The 18,666-nt window shown below is 39.5% G+C and overlaps 1 protein-coding gene across 1 annotated transcript in view; it reads right to left on the bottom strand.

The window, feature by feature from the left end:
* The window catches only part of PTPRT (protein tyrosine phosphatase receptor type T), a gene marked incomplete at both ends in the record, with an annotated part of 687,552 nt that overhangs the window by 3,484 nt on the left and 665,402 nt on the right, over window positions 1-18,666 (bottom strand). Inside the window, 3 exons of the mRNA XM_083358025.1 lie at window positions 1,307-1,432; window positions 1,903-2,034; window positions 5,540-5,713. Of these exons, the coding sequence (XP_083214151.1) occupies window positions 1,307-1,432; window positions 1,903-2,034; window positions 5,540-5,713 (432 nt within the window). The remainder of the gene's footprint in view (window positions 1-1,306; window positions 1,433-1,902; window positions 2,035-5,539; window positions 5,714-18,666) is intronic.

The raw sequence follows: 18,666 nt of genomic DNA, 5'->3' as shown, positions 1-18,666 counted from the left end.
ATTCTTTTAAAAATGGAAAGAAAAATCATTTTTAATTAACAGACAATAATGGTATTCAGTTAATTACTTCAAAAGATTGAATATCCAGAGCATATTTAGCATTGACACAACAATTATTTTCTAAAAGCATTATAAAGAAAATTGCAGCTGATAAATAGCCTGTCTCCTCTGTCTTCCTTTTCAGGCACAATTATACTTACAAGTGATAGGTTAAAGGGGATATTTTATACCATATCTGTTGTGAGAGAAATTGTTTCCATCGTCAATGCTTTGTAGCAGAGTAAAGAGTTAAGTTTGATATATAGACAGGGTGATGAAAGAAGGACTACCAAATGGGAAATGATGAAACCGTGTTAGTCTTTCTCTTTTGTTTGTACAGGTAATCCTCAACTTATAACCGTTCATTTAGCGATGGTTCAGATGCTTGGCAACTGTTTCATATTTATCACCATTGCAGTGTCCCAGGGTCATGTGATCACTTTTTGTGACCTTCTGACAAGCAAAGTCAGTGGGGTAGCCAGATTCACTTAACAACCTGGTTAGTAACTTATCAACTACAGGCAAGAAATGTTGTAAAATGGGACAAAACTCACTTAAGAAATGTCTCACTTAACAATAGAAATTTTGGGTTCAATTGTGATCATAAGTGGAGGAATACCTGTATTAGCTGACTGCCCATATTAGAGGAAGCTATGAACAATAGCCAATTTATACTAAAATTTACAATTATATATTCTGGAATATATAATCCTAGATTGGGTATTTCTTTGATCTTTCTCATGCAAAACCTGGATTCATATCTGTTATCCTGTTCTAATCTATTACATGCTTCAAAAATTCAAGTTCAAGGATAAATAGAGAGTAGCTAGGACAGATAAGATATAGCTTATAAAAAAACAAGGCAGGAATTAGGAAATAAGCCCCACTTATAGAAATATTTGCCAATACTGCAAATTGTTGGGGCTCTAAAACTATACAAGCAAGATGATAAGCAAAGAGGAGAGATCATTCTAACATCTTGTAGAATGATAAAGAGTAAATTGACTAATAAAGAACAAACAGAATGGAACAAAAAACTATTTTGGCTTCATTTCCTATAACTGACCCCTTTCAATAACTATAACCTATCTGAAGTTCTATGTTCAAAAGAGACAGGCAGACAGGCCAAAGAACAGTAACAACATGATCATCCCACCTATATTATATCAAGACATCCTGATATAATAGAATATTATATTATCACAAGGCATACTAATTAATAACTGGAGACTGAATATTGATAGAAAATTATTTGACTTCTATTTACCCTTGCCATGTTGCAGATCCGAAATATCCGATTAATAATATCCTCATCTATGTCAGCAGAGACAAATTCCACTTGGATTGGCCCATAACAGCAAGATGTCTTCTCTGGCCAGTACTGCATACAAAACTGATCATAACAAAAGGAAAACAAATATAAATCAGGATGGAAAAAAGGAGAAATGCAAAACACCCACTTTCATACAAAATCTTGTTGTTGCGAAGTCGTGTCTGACGCATCGCGACCCCATGAACAATGTTCCTCCAGGCCTTCCTGTCCTCTACCATCTTCTGGGGTCCATTTAAGCTCACACAAAATCTTAGCATGTCCATTTATATTAAAAGACACCTTGAATACAACATAAGATATTAATGACAAATACAAAGGAATTCATTCTCTTGATCCTCAGTCCCAGTTTTGCAAATTACTGTTCACCTTTCTATCTCACTAACCTAAATTCTTGTTTAATGATGGGAATTATTATCAGAGCTGACCAAACTAATCAAATTGATGCATTTATCCATTGTATTTAACATGGGTCCAGTAGTAACTAAAAATGCTTGATCCATACATATTTATTTTGTAAACAATCCACCTACTTGAGCAGCATCCATTTCATTCAGCATCACAACAGAAGAACAGTTGTAATCAAATACAAGCCTCCAGAAATCAGCTCCAGTGTTGGGCAATGGATGCTGAGTAACTATAAAGGCAGCAGGTTGTTTGTGGCTCTAAAGGAAGAAAAAACAAAACAAAACAATGGGGGTAGAAGGATTCACATTACTGACAAAAACCTGTTATTGTTTATTGAGAAGCATATTATACTGGGGAGACTATGGTTAGGCAAACAGATTAACATAAACAGATTATACAAATCATACCTCATACTCTATTTTTGCCACCCCATTGTATATAAAACAGCCTGCATAATAAGGGTTTATTTCATTAGGGAAGAAGCATAGGAACAAGGATTATTCCGTTTGCATAACAATTAGAATAAATGACTTGACATGCCAGCTGGAAGCAAGACTTTTCCTAAGGAAATCAATAATGGGGAAGCTGGAATCTGATAAATTAAGTTGACACAACAAACTTCTGCTACCCTCAACCTAAGCAACTATTTCTTCCTTTTTAAGGGCTTAGCCTCATACTACTGGTACCAAAAAAAAGCCTTTAAATCTCCAAAAGTTGGGATCTATCAATTTTTCAGACATATTTTCCCTTAGCATTGATCTTAGGTAGATGTTAAAGCTTAGGTGGGAAATCCACCTGGGAATTTCAGAGCTGCTGGCTAGATTGGAGAATAAAACAGAAACAAGAAGCAGAAGGCAAATGGAAAACTACTGCCATAATACTGTCAAGAAAACTGAATAGATGCACTCACAAGAGTTGAGTCAACTCAAACTCATATGTACATTTAATTTAGTTAATTGTCTTAGTGATTGATAGCACATTTATCACAAAGGGATATGAGTCTGAATTTCAGATAATTTTATTTCTTAGATAGAAAAGTACATTAATTGATGGGCCTCACTGCTGCTGGGTTTATCTTACATGAATAATATTGGTTGTATCCAAACAGGATAGAAATTTCCACTGTCCCCATATATAAACAGGAGTTAAGGAAGATTGCCCAAATTATAGGCCCAAAAGTAGTATCAATACAGTGAGCAAATTTAAAATTCTTTAGCTAATTCTGAAACATTGCAATTAGAAAAAAATTGCCAACATTTCTTTTTTTATATAATAGTTAAGATTCTAGACGTCCACTACTGATTGTCATTAATCTAGAGGCAAACATTTGGCTAACAAGGGCAGATCCTGCTATGTACATTGCCATCAGCATCTCTCAGATTTAAAAATCCTAAATTATGTCTGCGCTAGAATGTAAAAAAAATGTTGGCATAAAAAGGAGATTACACATTTAAAGTATTATTGCATTTTGCTTACAGCTTATCATTTAAATAAATAAATGATCCCTTCTGAACATTTGTAGAATAAACATGGATTAGGATTTGGGGTAAGCCTAAAAATTTCCATTTCTGTAAAGCAGTTAGCTAGTATTCTGAGAGATACCGGTACTTAAAAATAGTTCTGAGAGCCAAACAAATCAGGATCCATGCTGAGGTAGTGGCATCCACTTCTTATGAGACTCTTACAGTGGGTAACAGCAAATTCAAATCCTTGTTATTCTGTATCGTACACCTTGACAGCAAAGCTTGACAGAATGCAAAAACCATATTAAAAAGCAAATAAGCTAAGAATTGCTATGAAGAAACACCCAGAGATCAATTAGTATATTTTTTAAAAAAATCCTAATTAACCAGGAACTTTCATCATCTACATCAAGGTAACAAGAGTGGATAGAGGTATCAGAAATAATACTGCCCAGATCCTGAGCTTCTTCTCTCATGCAAGACTTAGATGTACAGGAGTAGAAGATTCCTCCTTGAAATCATCTCTGAAAGTCCTGCTTTCTAGAGTACACTGTCACCATACTAGTGAGGCAAGGAAACAAGTTATCACTAGAGGGACACCAAGATACAGTCGTGTGCTCCAAAAGGTACATCCAACATTCCCTTTTCTATTCTCCAAGCAACTTCCAAGATAGGCTTCCATATGGGCAGAGAACCTGCATTCTTTCTTCCATTTTCATATGTAATTGTATTTATCCTGCCTGGGGATGATTTTAAAGAAAAGAAGACTATGTTTTAAAATAATGTAATATTTTTGTTTATTTAAGGGACAGGTTAAGATTTGGAGATATAGCTATGTCTGGCTGATTGTTGTTGTTTTTTTTAGTTGTTTTTTACAGTTACAGATTTTATATCAATAAAATCATCATGTTGGTGTGTCCTGAATATATGATACAACATATATGGCTACAGAGTTAGGCACTTATAAATGCAAGCCACATCTGAAATCAAGGTAGGTCAGAAAGAAGGCACGTAGCATGAGAAACACTTCAGCATTTACTGTGGAATTTGTTTCTCTGTGGAATATTTGTAAAGATAAACAAAAACAAAAACACCCCCAACAGTTTTATTGCTGGCAGCTGCTCAAAGTTAGACACAGAAGATTTGTTTAAAAAAACAGCTTTTGCTTAGTGAAGCAGTAACGGCCCTGTGCACTCAACGGCTAAATAACAGATGCATACATAGTTGCTATCACAATGCCTATGAGTCACTGTGACAAGATTACATACTGCAGCTGAAGGTATTTATTTATTTAAATTGTGAAGCATGTGATCCTTATATTTTATAGCAAAAGTGCTCACTTGTAATTGACTGAGTGTATGTTAAATAACAAAGAAGAAAAAAAAGGAAAAATGTGGGATTACATTTTGGATTTATTTCTTTCAAAGTCAGATTCAAAGATTTGTACTATAACAATTGTAACACAAACAGATGACTACAGATACTGAATCTAGAGTAAATATATATGATATGAAAAAAATACATATCAGGGTTATATCTCACCCCTTATGATGTGTCATTTTGTAATTAACTTATGGGGGATATCCTTCCCATATCATGCTCTTAAAAGTGATCATTCATAGAATGAAAGGAATATTACACTGAAACAGATCATTATCAGCTAAAATTGATAGAATCTGATTGTTTTCATTTGAATTCATTTTTACATATGCAGTCCTAAAGTCAATGCTTATCCAATTTCCAAATTTTCACTTTGAAAAAAGCTTGATAATTCTTTCATGGAGCAGTGGGCTAATGCCTCCTTAAGTAACACCAGCTGCCTGCAATTAGTGCAGGTTCACATCCCACCAGGCTCAAGGTTGACTCAGCCTTCCATCCTTCCGAGGTAGGTAAAATGAGGACCCAGATTGTTGGGGGCAATAAGCTGACTTTGTAATAATGCCACTTGGGGTGTGTGTGAAAGCCCTAATAAGCAGGCATATACATAGAATGAAGGCTACTGCTAAGCTTGTAAGCCGCCCTGAGTCTTCGGAGAAGGGCGGGATATAAATGGAATTAAAATAAAATAAAATAAATAAATTTTGTAATTTTGATCTCAAATTCCCTTCCAGCAATGGCAATCACTTTTTGTCAGCCCAACTGATCCAACAGGATAAAAGTGATGCAATGTATTTATACCTTTTTCAGTTCTTTGGAAGAAGCAGGGATACAAATGTGATACAAAGATAATAATACTCCAAGTTATTCACTTTTATTTTGTTTCACTTTAAAAAAACAAAAAACCAAGAGCTTTACTTACATCCATGAGTGCAGCATTAATATAGTTGCTTGATTCTCCATCAACAGAAATAAGAAAGGGGAGGCACCGATCCAAAGGCAGTACATCCATGCAGCGATTCTTATCATGATTCCTTGGCAAAAGTCCAATGCTGCAATCTTCTGGACGTACTCGAGGAGTAACAATATTAAGGGTCTGTATTTGGAGCAAAATCAGGGATTGATTAATATTAAACTTGCTAAAGATGTGACTTTATGTCCTACTCGTCTTGTCCACTCACCTAGTGTTTGCTGAAAATGTTGCCCGAGAAGGAGTCCCAATTAGAATCAACTAGGTCTGGAGCCCCAATACAATGGATTTTCTTCCCATTATGATCTTTGTCCTCTCTGATCACTTAAAATAATAATTTAGAAACTTATTCTTATAAGCTAGCTGTCAATGCTGCAAACATTGACATGATTTTGCACTGACAATATAAGAGACAGCCTGTTATTTGAATTGCTTCATTTGGGAGGGAGGAATCACCCGGAAGTTGTGATAAGATTGCAAAAAGCTGCATACAGAATAGGAAGTGAATCCTCATATGTAAAACTAATTGGATAATGTGATTTATGACATGTAGATAAGGGCAGGGATTGCATGTGTGTATGATGGGTTTGGGGGAGGAGATTTCAGATTCTGGCATTCCTCCATGAGATGTTACATCTCATTACTAAGATTTTTTACATAAATAATATGCCTGCAATCTGTTTGATTTGTCTTATTCATCGGAACCATGACACTAGCATTTTCTTCCTGAATTATATGTGTTATCAGGTATCAATGGTTGTTTTAACAATGTGACATAAGGTTTTATTGTTATTTATTTTTGTTCCTATTAAATAATATTTGTATTATTACTGAGTTGTGGTAGTGCAGTGGTTAGAATGCAGTATTGAAGGCTAACTCTGCCAACTGCCAGAAGTTTGATCCTGATCAGCTTAAGGTTGATTTAGTTTCCATTCTTCTGAGGTTGGTAAAATGAGGGCCCAGATTGTTGGGGGCAATATGCTGACTCTGTAAACCACTTCAAGAGCTGTAAAGCACTGTGAAGCAATATAAAAGTCTATCTGCTTTTGCTACTACCACTTAAAATTGTATATTGCATCAGGCCATCTTTTCTGAAAATATATGGGTTCAAATATGAAAACAAATGCTGTATTCTTTTCAATAAGAGCCTTGGTGGAGCAGTGGGCTAATGCCTCCTTAAGTAACACCAGCTGCCTGCAATTAGTGCAGGTTCGCAGGTTGACTCAGCCTTCCATCCTTCCAAGGTAGGTAAAATGAGGACCCAGATTGTTGGGGGCAATAAGCTGACTTTGTAATAATGCCGCTTGGGGGGGGGGCGAAAGCCCTAATAAGCAGGCATATACATAGAATGAAGGCTATTGCTAAGCACATTGATTTGTGCTTAGATTGTAAGCCACCCTGAGTCTTCGGAGAAGGGCGGGATATAAATGGGATTAAAAAAAATAGTAGGTAGACTAAATTTTGAAGTCCTTTCAAAAGATAAGTTTACAAAACCTGCCGTACAGGTCTATAGGAAAGAGGGAATCCAGAACTTTTCTAGTGGCTGATGATTTCAATAATGAAAACTGGAACTACAAATACAGATTTTTGAATAATGTTCTTTGCAGACAACACAAGTTGTTAAATAATATGGTCAAGAAAATTGCATCTAGTATATAACATCAAACTATCAGTTTTGATCATCTAATAATTCTGGCCACAGTAAAATTCTTACCTCCAATCTTCAAGTGGCAGAAAGTATGCCTTTTCTGCTTCAGTAACAAGGCTAGGGAGTTGTACTACCCTACAGATTTATTACATGACAAGTTAAGAAAAGTGATTTGCTTTGTTTCTACACCTTCCAAATGTCACCAGCTATCAGGGAAAAAAAGCATTCATTAATCACTCTCCCTAACCTGGGCAGGGGCTAGAAGACTTAAGAATGTTATGTGATATGAGAGATTTGAAGTCAAGATTTCCTAAGTTTTGTTGGGTGGCCATTCTTTCTCTTTTTCTGAATTCTGGATTCCTGCAATATCTGCAAGCAAACAATCAAGCTCAGACAGCCCCAAGACATATATCTCTACTCCCAGTCCCCAGCAGCTGATTCATACTTCTCCCAGGATGAATGATAAAGGATCATAAGTAGAGTTGTAATATGGGATTGATATGCCTCTAAAGAATTCCAACTAGGAACATTATTTTATAGTCCTGGATCTCAGGTCTTGTATCCCTCTTATGGCCATTCTATGCTTGTTCTTTCATTTCAGCTTGTCCTCCCCTGTGGGTGAAATGTACCAGGACAGCTCACAGAGGTAACTGGACCAGCCTTTTCTTTGCAAATTGCAGCCAAGTGTCAGATTGGCTTTGATGTGCTCTTGGTAATCCCATCCCAGCAAGCAAAGGTCAATGACAATTCCCAGGGATGGAGATTTCCCCTTTCATGGAAACAATTTACTCAATCCTTTGTGGGAAGAAATCAGCAGATCTGAGCTTACCCTAAACTGGATGAGTTTTTAGAGTTATAAAAAAGATGAGTTCAGATGAATTGGACTCATCCAGCCAGATATCTTAGGGCTCAGGTAGATTAATAAAAACCCATTGATGCAGCTACTTCCATAGCTGCAAAACAGCCAATTGGTAGCAGTGACATGATTTTTTGTGGCTCACAATTATTTTTATCAGTATGGCATTTCACTTCTACATGTTGTGTAGGCCTGGATTAAAGCAAAGTCTTTTAATGAATAAGTATGTGACTATGATATTTTATATCCTATTGATCCATTAATATGATGTTTACAGGAATGCATGTCAAAATGATGTTGACAGGAATGCATGTCAAATTAGATTGTAGATTCTGGCTATGGGCTTTTCTCTGCAGCTGAGATGAAGTAGTAGCCATTCATCCTTATGTCAGTAGAAAATCCTATAGTAACAACATTTGTTAGTTCTATTCAAGTCCTTATCCTAATTCTGCTGCTTCTGGTGGTATCTTATGATGCCTTTGAAGAGCATGCTAAGTAATGTGATTGGCAGTTTTCTCCAGGTTTTCTTCTTTTCTCTTGCTGGAATTTGCTGACAATAACCCTTTAAGGAAGGCCAAGCCAGGAAATGGACTCCTCAAGAATGGTAAGAATTTTATTGATACAGGCTATAACAAAACATACTGAAAGCTCATCTGCACTTTCACTTCCCTCTTTGAGTTTCAAGTATTTTCTTCACTTCCCAGTCTTCAAACATAATTTCTGTTTCTACATAGTCTCTGCAAGGCCATCTCCATGGCTTTCCACACCTCCAAGAATACATTCATCAGTATAATGCAATGTATAACACAATATGTCAAGAGAATAGTGTCTGATGACTTGAAGATCCTGAGCCTTTTCTTTGATAAAGAAAGGACCTGAGAAGAGCACAGGTTTACAAACTCAATCACATGCAATCTATGTGCAAATGTATAAAAATATGGTAAATGAGCTTGACTTTGGCACTGTTATACAATTGCACAAGTCCACTTTATGTGGCAGCAGAAGCAGTAGAAGCTCTCATGGCTGTTTCTGCACTCAGAGTAAAATCACATGAATGAAAAATCAGAACCCTCCACTAATTTGCAAAAGTGGGAGATCTATTTTCTATGCTTCTGCAATGTCAAGAATCAGAATAGTAACTGAGGTGGGAGTCTGGGAATTAAAGAAGGCATGCCTGTATCAGCCTGAAATGTCTAATATGTGTCCAGCTAAATCCAAACTCTACAAGTCACCCAGCATGAGCAGTGACATGTCAGATTTTTTACATCATGCAACTGCCACGTGTTGCAACTGCATTTCAGGGGGAAAATACTTCCATTATGAGTATAGTTAAGGACAACTTAAGCCTGACTCACCATTGACTGGGGAGAAGATGAAGACAACTTCATGGCCACATGGTAGAAAAAGATGTTGCCATCTTTATACAGTAGTTAAATACAACTGACAATCTGTATCTGTTTCAGCTGAAAAATGAGTGCATTTGGTGCCTTCAATAATTCTTAATTTGTCATATAATCTTTCATTTATGAAATTCTACAGCCATTAATAGATTAATGTCCCCCACATATCATGAAATTTATCAGTCTAGCACTATATTGAGTAGCATTCATTTAGTCTTTTATCTAGAGAAATGAGGATAATCCAAATGTTGAAACCGGAAAGCGACTTCATCTTGACAAAACATGTGATATTTAAATCTACGATCTCAACAAGAACTGATGCACCTTATAACCAGATTTAAGTCCCCCCCTGCTATTGAAAGCTTTTATGCTAGAATACATACCATTAAATCCGTTTGATGGAGCCCCATCAAATGTATAACCTTAAATCCCTTGTAATTATATTTCCTCTGCCAGGATGCATATGGTAAGCTACATCATGCAATTGGGTAGATTGTTGGCCTCTTAATGATTCAGCAATAGCTCCTTCTCACTAATTTGATAAATCAACATTCATCATGCCTGCAGTCCTAAATTGTTCCGTTAGCTATAATTATAAGCAAACCTGTGCCTATTAGTGCTACTGTAAGTGTCTTTCTCTTAATTTTCATGGTCATTCACTTAATGTTGTGCCAGTTACTGTTATGACCCCAAGTGTCATGGGCATGTCATAGGGTTGTCATAAAGAAATGATTTCAGGTATAAAAGATTGGAACTAAGGAGGGCTTGGGGCCAGTGGGTCACAAGCTGTCATATGTGACTGCTTGTATGGTTGGCCCTCATTTCAATGGGATATTGAATGTAAGTATTAAATGTATGTTCTAAATTCTAATAAAACCTCTGGATGCTAAAAGTGAGATTTTTGTGGTGTGACTGTCTCTTGTTTCTCTTTAACAAGTTTTTTGCTGACAATGTGCACAAGAAATTTTTAAGGAATCAGCATCTAAATATTTTAGACAGCTTCTGCATAGAAACAATCAATTCTATGGCAAACTGTGTTGTTTAAAAGGACAGTATGTACACAAATATGGTACATACATTACAAAAATAGAACATGACTCACAATGAAGATTGTGAATGAAAAATATGTTTAAAAATGGTGATAGACTGAGTAATTCAGAAGACTTACAGATCTCCAGATGGTTTGAGCTTAGTGATGGGTGACTTCTGCTGAACTCAATCTGAAATGCTATTTAACAAATCAAACTCTTTCTAAAACTTCATTATTAATTATCCAAATAATTAATGTGATAACATAAGCAAAGCCAAACAATTTGGTGGCAATATATTTTGTTTACTGCCACAAGTGACATTGTTGTATTGTTATAAAACAGGGGTGTCAAACTGATGGCCCATGGGCCAGATGCATCAAGCACAGGCCACACCCACCCCGGCTCCGCAAAGGCAAAAAACGTCCTGATATGTCATAATACATCACATGACATGATCAAGTTTGATACCCATGTTATAGAACTTGAATAGATTGCAAAATTTACACTAAATCTAAATGCTGCCTTAGTGCCTTGAGAGTATTTTGCCAAGAGGGAATAGGGAGTTAAGAGTGTAAACATTTGTAATGTAGTGCTGAATCCAAGTGTAAAGCCAAACCACCAAGCCTGCCCCTACTCTACAGGAAGAGAAGTTTTTTTTAAAAAAAACACCCATAAAAACAAAAAATAAAAATTTTACTGGGATTACTGACCCTCTAACAATTTTACTAACTATTCATCTAGGCTCCAAATCACCTATGCTTACCCCAGTCTCAGAAACAATCTCCACCCCACCCTGAAAAAACCCCAATCACAATCAACCAGAACATAACAAAGGACCACATGTAATCCCAGTTAGGCAAGAGTGTCCCAGAATCTCTTGCGGCTGATGATATCTGCATATCACAAGTCTTTGCAGTCACGTTGGAGCAGATGAAGCCATCTTGGCATCAATATCAGCCTTCTTGCACAACAGGTGCAATGGGAATTCAATTTATTGTCTTCCTCATGCAAAGTGAACACTATGTCCCTGCGACCATCAATCAAATTCACAAAGAATTTAGCCAGCTATTAGTCACTAAAATATATTAATAAGCTATAACCCAATAATATTTCTTTCTGATATAAAAATTATTCCACAAAGTGCAGGAATTTTGGCTTGGTCAAGCTAGCTTCTCCTTGCCACTTTCTTCTTTTCTCCAAAGAAAGGCACACACTGCCTCTCTACGCTGTGAAGCAGGGACAATGAGATTGCTGCTTTCCTTTCTTATCTTTTCTAGTCTCTAACAGCATAACTGTGCTCGTGCTAACAATGCAATTGACCTGACTGCCCTATCTAATAAGGCAGTTAACCCTCTGGTCTTGCTAGCCACATAACTGGCTTTCCATTTACCATTGATCAATTTCCCACATTCAGCTTAGGGAGCAAGTAATAATGCTTGTTCCAAAGACTTTTTTTTACCAACGTGAATGCTGAAATACCCACCTGGTGATTAATCATTCTGGCACCATTTATTAATACCAGATAAAAGGGGAGTGTCCAGGTCCATAAATACATGTACTAAAGGCCCCTAAGCACAGACACAAATCATTTTGAGTAGCCTCTCCTGCCATTGGTGCATCCGAGCTCCCTTTACTAAGTATATTGCTTTTACTGACATTATTTCTATTAACAAAGCTTTATCATATACTATCTAACATTTGGCATTAATTCTTTCTTTGGAATATTAACTGTGGTGGCCACTGCCCACAATACCTTTCTTAGGCACTGGGTTGTTGATCTATACTTACTTATACTGATGAAACCTGAAACAGATTCTCACAAGCAACCATGATGCTCATCAAGGGGATCATGCCTTGCAATAAATCAGATGTCCTACATTTACACCAACAGTGTTATCACAGGCCCTAACAGCTTTACACCCAAGAGTAGTGGCATATTCATGCCACATGCTCGTTCTTTAATTAGATAAATGCTGTTATCTGTCAGCAATTCTCCTCTTATTCCACATTGGACAACTAGGCCAGAATTTATGCAAAACAATTAATAGACATAAGTTTAATATCAGGAATCAAAACAAGGACAAAGTAATATTGATGCATTTTAATTTCCCAAGAAACCTGATTATAGATCTCAAGGTAGCTGTTTTGGAACAATAAAACTATATCAGCACTATAGAGTGAGAGACTGCACAACTCACATACATCAAAAATTTTCAAGGTATTTCAAAAAGTCTTAATAAACACCTTTTAAAAATAAATTACAAGTGCCAATTGTAATCTATCTTGCATAGATAGATTACTTAACCAGCTTTCTTGCACCACCTTGCCTCATCCCAGTTTAAATTCTATGTCAGTTGAACAGCTCTATGAATTAGGTGAGCTACAATTCATCAAGGCTTATGCTTTTTAATAAAATGTGTTATTCTAAAGAAGTGCTAATAGATTCTGTTAAATAGCAGGTTCTTTGGTGCAGGAATGACGTCATGAAGCTGAGTACAGGATAACTCATCGTTTATTATTTGCTGGAACTGTACTGAGGCAAATGCTGCAACTAGCCACAATATATAGTCTAGCCCCTAGGTGGCAGCCAATAGGTTTGAATCAACCATTGCTGCCTGGGGATAGCCAGTTGCAGCACTGGAGATTGGTAGTCTGGGTTGCTGGAAAGCCGTTAGCTGCTCCAGCAACGCACGTGGTGTATCACAAGTACATAACACCCTTCCCCTCTTAGATCAGACTATGACAACAACAATTAGTCTCAATAGTAGTTAAGACTCGTTATTCAAACACACACAAAGTAAAGTGATAATAATAAAAGTAATAAAAACAATGTGGATTACAATGAGATTAAACATGTCTCAATGATCAGGCTTCCATTTGCAGTTCCACATGGCACTAGTTTCTGTAGTCTAGTGACAATAGGTCTTAAAACAATATATAGCTCTTCATTTTACAACATAATCTGCAAGGTATGAAGGAGGCTAGAGGAATGTTTCGGAGTTCCCATCACTTTGTGGTCTACCAGCTTACTCAGTGGGCTGGGTAGATTTGTGTCCCTTTGTGCTCCTGAGTCAAGGGGATTCAATGCACTCTGGCTGGTCTCACCATGTTGGCCCACCCCAGAGTCTGTTCAGCAGTAGGCACAGCGGTTGCTGAAGTTCGGTTGGCTCGCTTCGTCAGGGGGTCCATGTTGCACTCCTGAGCTCCCCAGTTCTCCCTCTGGTTCCATCTCAGTTAAGAAGGAAAAGTCCTGGTAGTCCATGTGAGGGCTGGCTTGGCCGCAAGTTTGAGGACCTTGGGAGGGACTTATGACACAGTCCTCACTTAGTGGCCATTCTGGAAACCTTTTCCTGAGCTGATCAATGTGTCTTCTGACAACTCGCCCTCCCTCCAACCCCACTTCATAAGATAGGGGTCCGGATGCCTTGGTGATTTGACCAGGAACCCACAGATTTCCCTGACCATAGTTCCTGGCCCAAACCCAATTGCCCATGTGCAGCCCCCTTGGGGGTTTTGGTCAAGAGACTTCTGATGCCACTCTGTCTGGATGCAACCTGTCCAGTTTAGTAATCAAATGCCTCCCGCAACATAGTTCTGCAGGACTTTTACCTGTGGCAGTGCAAGGCGTAGAATGCTGGCAGAATAAAAACTCTGCCAATCTGTGATTCCAGTCACCTGTGACAACGCGCTTGAGTGCCTCCTTCGTTGTCCTCACCATGCGTTCGGCTTGACCATTAGAAGATGGATGAAAAGGCGCAGATGTTGCATGTCTGATGAGATTAGCTCTGAGGAAAGCCTGAAATTCAGAAGCAGTGAATTGGGCCCCATTGTCTGAAACTAAGACATCAGGCAACCCATGTGTGGCAAAGAGTTTTCTCAGCACCTGGATGGTCCTAGCAGTAGTCATGTTAGGAACTGGGATTACTTCCAGCCATTTTGAGTGGCTATCCACTAGTATCAGGAAGAGCTGTCCCTGAAAGGGCCCAGCGTACTCTATGTGAACCCTAGACCAGGGAGTGTGCATTTCCTCCCACTGTGAACTGGAGCCTGTGGCATTTCAGGCCTAGATTTCTGGCATGTATAACCAGAACTTAAGGACTTGACCCTCAATGTCCTTATCAAGGCCCAGCCACCAGAAGTAGCTTCTAACTAAAGCTTTCATTCTGACAATGCCTGGATGGCCTTCATGTAACAATTGTAAAACCCTGTCTCTTAGGGAAGTGGGGATTATGACTCTGTTACCCCATAAAATGCACCCTTTATGTGCAGTTAACTCATGCCTCCTGACAAAATAGCTTTGAAATTCTGAGCCTGGACTTTTTTCCAACCAGCCCGTATATACCCATGACAACACTCTACTAAGTATTTTATCTGTGGCAGTTTCAGCAGCAATGTCCCCTGGATGGAGGGGACACTCAGGTATGTCCTGTTTGGACAATATTCTAGCAGCAGGAGTGGATCTGGATGCATTAGTGGCAGTGGTAGTCTGCTGAGGCCATCAGCATGGCCCATTTCCTTGCCTGGTTTGTGAATTAATTTAAAATTGTGTGCAGATAGGAAAATAGACCATCTCAACATTCTTGGAGATAGTATGTGGGGGTTTTGTTTGTCTGTTGTGAACAGTCCTGACAGAGGTTTGTGGTCAGTGTAGACTGTGAAATCCCTGCCATATAAATAATCATGGATTTTTTTTATTCCAGCAACGATGGCCAGGGCCTCTTTGTCAATCTGAACATAGTTGCGCTCAGCAGAGGACAAAGTCCTTGAGTAAAATGCTATAGGGACCTGTTTCCCATTTTTTCCTATGTGGCTTAAAACTGCCCCCACCCCATAGGGAGATGCATCACATGCAAGACATACAGGTTTAGACTCTATGTAATGAGTTACAGTGGACTTTTCTGACAGAAGTGCTTTTAAGTCCTGGAAACTTTTTTCGTGTAAGTTAGTCCATTTCCAAGGAGCTTTTTTGTCTAGAGGTCTGTGGAGGGGCTCTGCTATTGCTGCCTTATGAGGTAGAAATGTGTGATAGAAATTTAGGAGACCCAAGAATGCTTGTAGCTCTCCTTTTGATTTGGGCCTAGAAGCCATTTTAATGGCCTTCACTTTAGAATGCCGTTAGCATCAATGTGGAAACCCAAGAATTCTGTTGAAGAAATGCCAATACTATACTTGTTCTTTTTTAATTTGAGGCCTGCTTCGTGAAGCCTCTGCAAAAAAGCCCTAAGCCTTCTGGCCAAGGGACGCGGTGGCTCAGTGGGTTAGGACGCTGAGCTTGTCGATCGGAAGGTCGGCAGTTTGGCGGGTCGAATCCCGAGTGCCGCATAGCAGAGTGAGCGCCTGTTACTCGTCCCAGCTTCTGCCCACCTAGCAGTTCGAAAGCACGTAAAAATGCAAGTAGAAAAATAGGGACCGCTACGGTGGGAAGGTAACAGCGTTCCGTGCGCCTTTGGCGTCTAGTCATGCCGGCCACATGACCACGGAGACGTCCTCGGACAAGCGCTGGCTCTTCGGCTATGAAACGGAGATGAGCACCGGCCCCTAGAGTTGGAAACGACTAGCACGCATGTGCGGGGGAACCTTTACCTTTACCTTTTACCTTCTGGCCAACACTTCTGGGGATTCCCCTGTGATAAGAACATCATCAAAATAAGGTCAGACACCCTGAATACCCTTAAGTATACGTTCCATGATCCCATGGAAAATACCCGGTGCAACACTGACTCCAAACTGTAAGTGTTTAACCTTGAATGCCCCTCTGTGAATCACAATTCTTGAAGATGAAGATGACCCACAGCTGGCCCTGTTCAAGGATGCCCGACGCAGGAGGCAGTCAAGCAGGAGTAAACAGAGGAAGGCAATGGGGCACCTCGGAAGGAGGCAGAGAGAAGCCACGCCTTGAACTGTTTAAAAGGGGAATGTGTGGGAGGGCTGGTTTGCTGAAGGCAACCGTTTGAATAGCTCCTGTTTCATGGTTCGTGTTTTGTTTTGCTCTGTTTGCTTTTGTGTCCAAAAATTTGCCAGGCTTAGTTCCAGCCTCTTGCCTTCTTGTAAAGGGGTTGTCCCTGCCTTTTCTGCAGGGCCGGTAGTAGGCTGGTACAGAACAGAGAACTGCCTTGTAACTGTCTTCTCGCTGGTGACTGTTGTGGTGTTGCGCGTTGGGTTGCTTTTGGAGTCGGTTGATTTCAGGTTCTTCTTCCTCTGATGATTCTCTGGTGCATTTGGCAACCTCAAGATGGACCGATTCTTCAACTTTTGAAGAGCCTTGGTGGAGCAGTGGGCTAATGCCTCCTTAAGTAACACCAGCTGCCTGCAATTAGTGCAGGTTCGCCTCCCACCAGGCTCAAGGTTGACTCAGCCTTCCATCTTTCCGAGGTAGGTAAAATGAGGACCCAGATTGTTGGGGGCAATTAAGCTGACTTTGTAATAATGCCGCTTGGGGTGTGTGTGAAAGCCCTAACAAGCAGGCATAGACATAGAATGAAGGCTACTGCTAAGCTTGTAAGCCGCCCTGAGTCTTCGGAGAAGGGCGGGATATAAATGGAATTAAAATAAATAAAAATAAATTTGGTGGGCTCAACTGTCTGCATTGCACCCCCGGTGGCTTCGTTGGCCATCACCTCATCCTGTGCTTCCGAAAACATTAAATTGGGCCTAGCAAATAGTCTCTGGTGACGCGTTCTGTCCTGTAGGCCGCAGATAAGCTGGTTTCTTAGTCATTCTTCTAAATTTGAGAATTTGCATAAGCGTGTGGCCTGTCTTAGGCCCACTATGAACTCCGAAGCTGTCTCCCCAGGTAGCTGCACTCTTTGGTCGAACTTGAACCACCAAGCCATCTCAGACATCTTGGGCTGGAAGTGTCCGGTTAGCTTCTGTTTTAGATCTGTGTAGGAGACCACCTCGATTTGTGTCAGGGTGAAAAGATTCTCAGCCAAATCAAAGGTTGCTGGGCCGCACACGCAAAGTAGTGTTGCGGCCTTCAGTCCTTCTTCCACAATCTGATTGGCTCTGAGATAGTTTTCTACTTGCGAAAAATAAGATGGCCATTCCTCCGGGTGTTTCACGTCGAATTCTCTTAGTTTGCCGACCTTCGTCATTCTTCTTTCAGGTTCCTGCAGTCATCCAGATCCTGCTTCTAGACTCAGGGAATGAGTCCACTGAGCACGAGGCCACTAGTGTAGCTTGCTAGCCAGGCCGGGGGGGGGGAATGCCTCTTCCCTCCAGTGTGTGCTGCCTTTCCCTTGTGGACTTCAGCAATTTAATCAGCAAAGCAGGATCCCACTTTGTTGCCACTATTAAATAGCGGGTTCTTTGGTGCAGGAATGATGACGCGAAGCTGAGTACAGGATAACTCATTGTTTATTATTTGCTGGAACTGTACTGAGGTAAATGCTGCAACCAGCCACAATATATAGTCTAGCCCCTAGGCGGCAGCCAATAGGTTTGAATCAACCATTGCCACCTGGGGATAGCCAATTGCAGCACTGGAGACTGGTAGTCTGGGTTGCTGGAGAGCCATTAGCTGCTCCAGCAACCCACGTGGTGTATCACAAGAGCCCAGTACATAACAGATTCTTGCTGATTTTTGGTGAGATTAACATAGCTCTCCTCCTATAATGATTAATAACTGTGAGAGAGTAAAATGTCCTCCCTTCTGATTTTAAAGATTCCAGACTTGGACAACTATACTGATTTAATAGCATGCTCAAGTTTTAACTGTGGCAATTCCAATGCCTGCTGACTGTGAAATCCATCACTTGCAAAAAATAAGCATTCAGTGCAAGAATATGCTGCTGAGTTTCAGTTGTTAGTTCAGTATGTGGGCTGGAATGCTTAACTGACCAATTCAGGGAGGGACTGTCAAAAGAAATACAAGACAAACCCATTTGTCAATGCACTGCAGAGAATATGGCAGCTTTTAATTTGCTTGGGCATCAGCTAAGGATTTGATGCAATGCTGTAGAATAGTCAGGAAGGAAAGTTGTAACTGTTCTGTGTCTCTGACTTCTCATCATACTTGTGAGATTTTAGAAGCTGAATCAATGCATCTGGGAATAAACAAGGCCTCATTATTTGCCAAAAACAGGTTAGGTTCACGCACAAAAAATCAATGTCTTTATTGTGAAGGACCTGGTTACTTCACACAG

Source organism: Vipera ursinii (assembly GCF_947247035.1).
Source record: "Vipera ursinii genome assembly, chromosome: 3".
Classification (NCBI taxonomy): domain Eukaryota; kingdom Metazoa; phylum Chordata; class Lepidosauria; order Squamata; family Viperidae; genus Vipera; species Vipera ursinii.
Note: the sequence above shows the minus strand (reverse complement) of the source record. Positions and strands in the feature narration are given on the sequence as shown.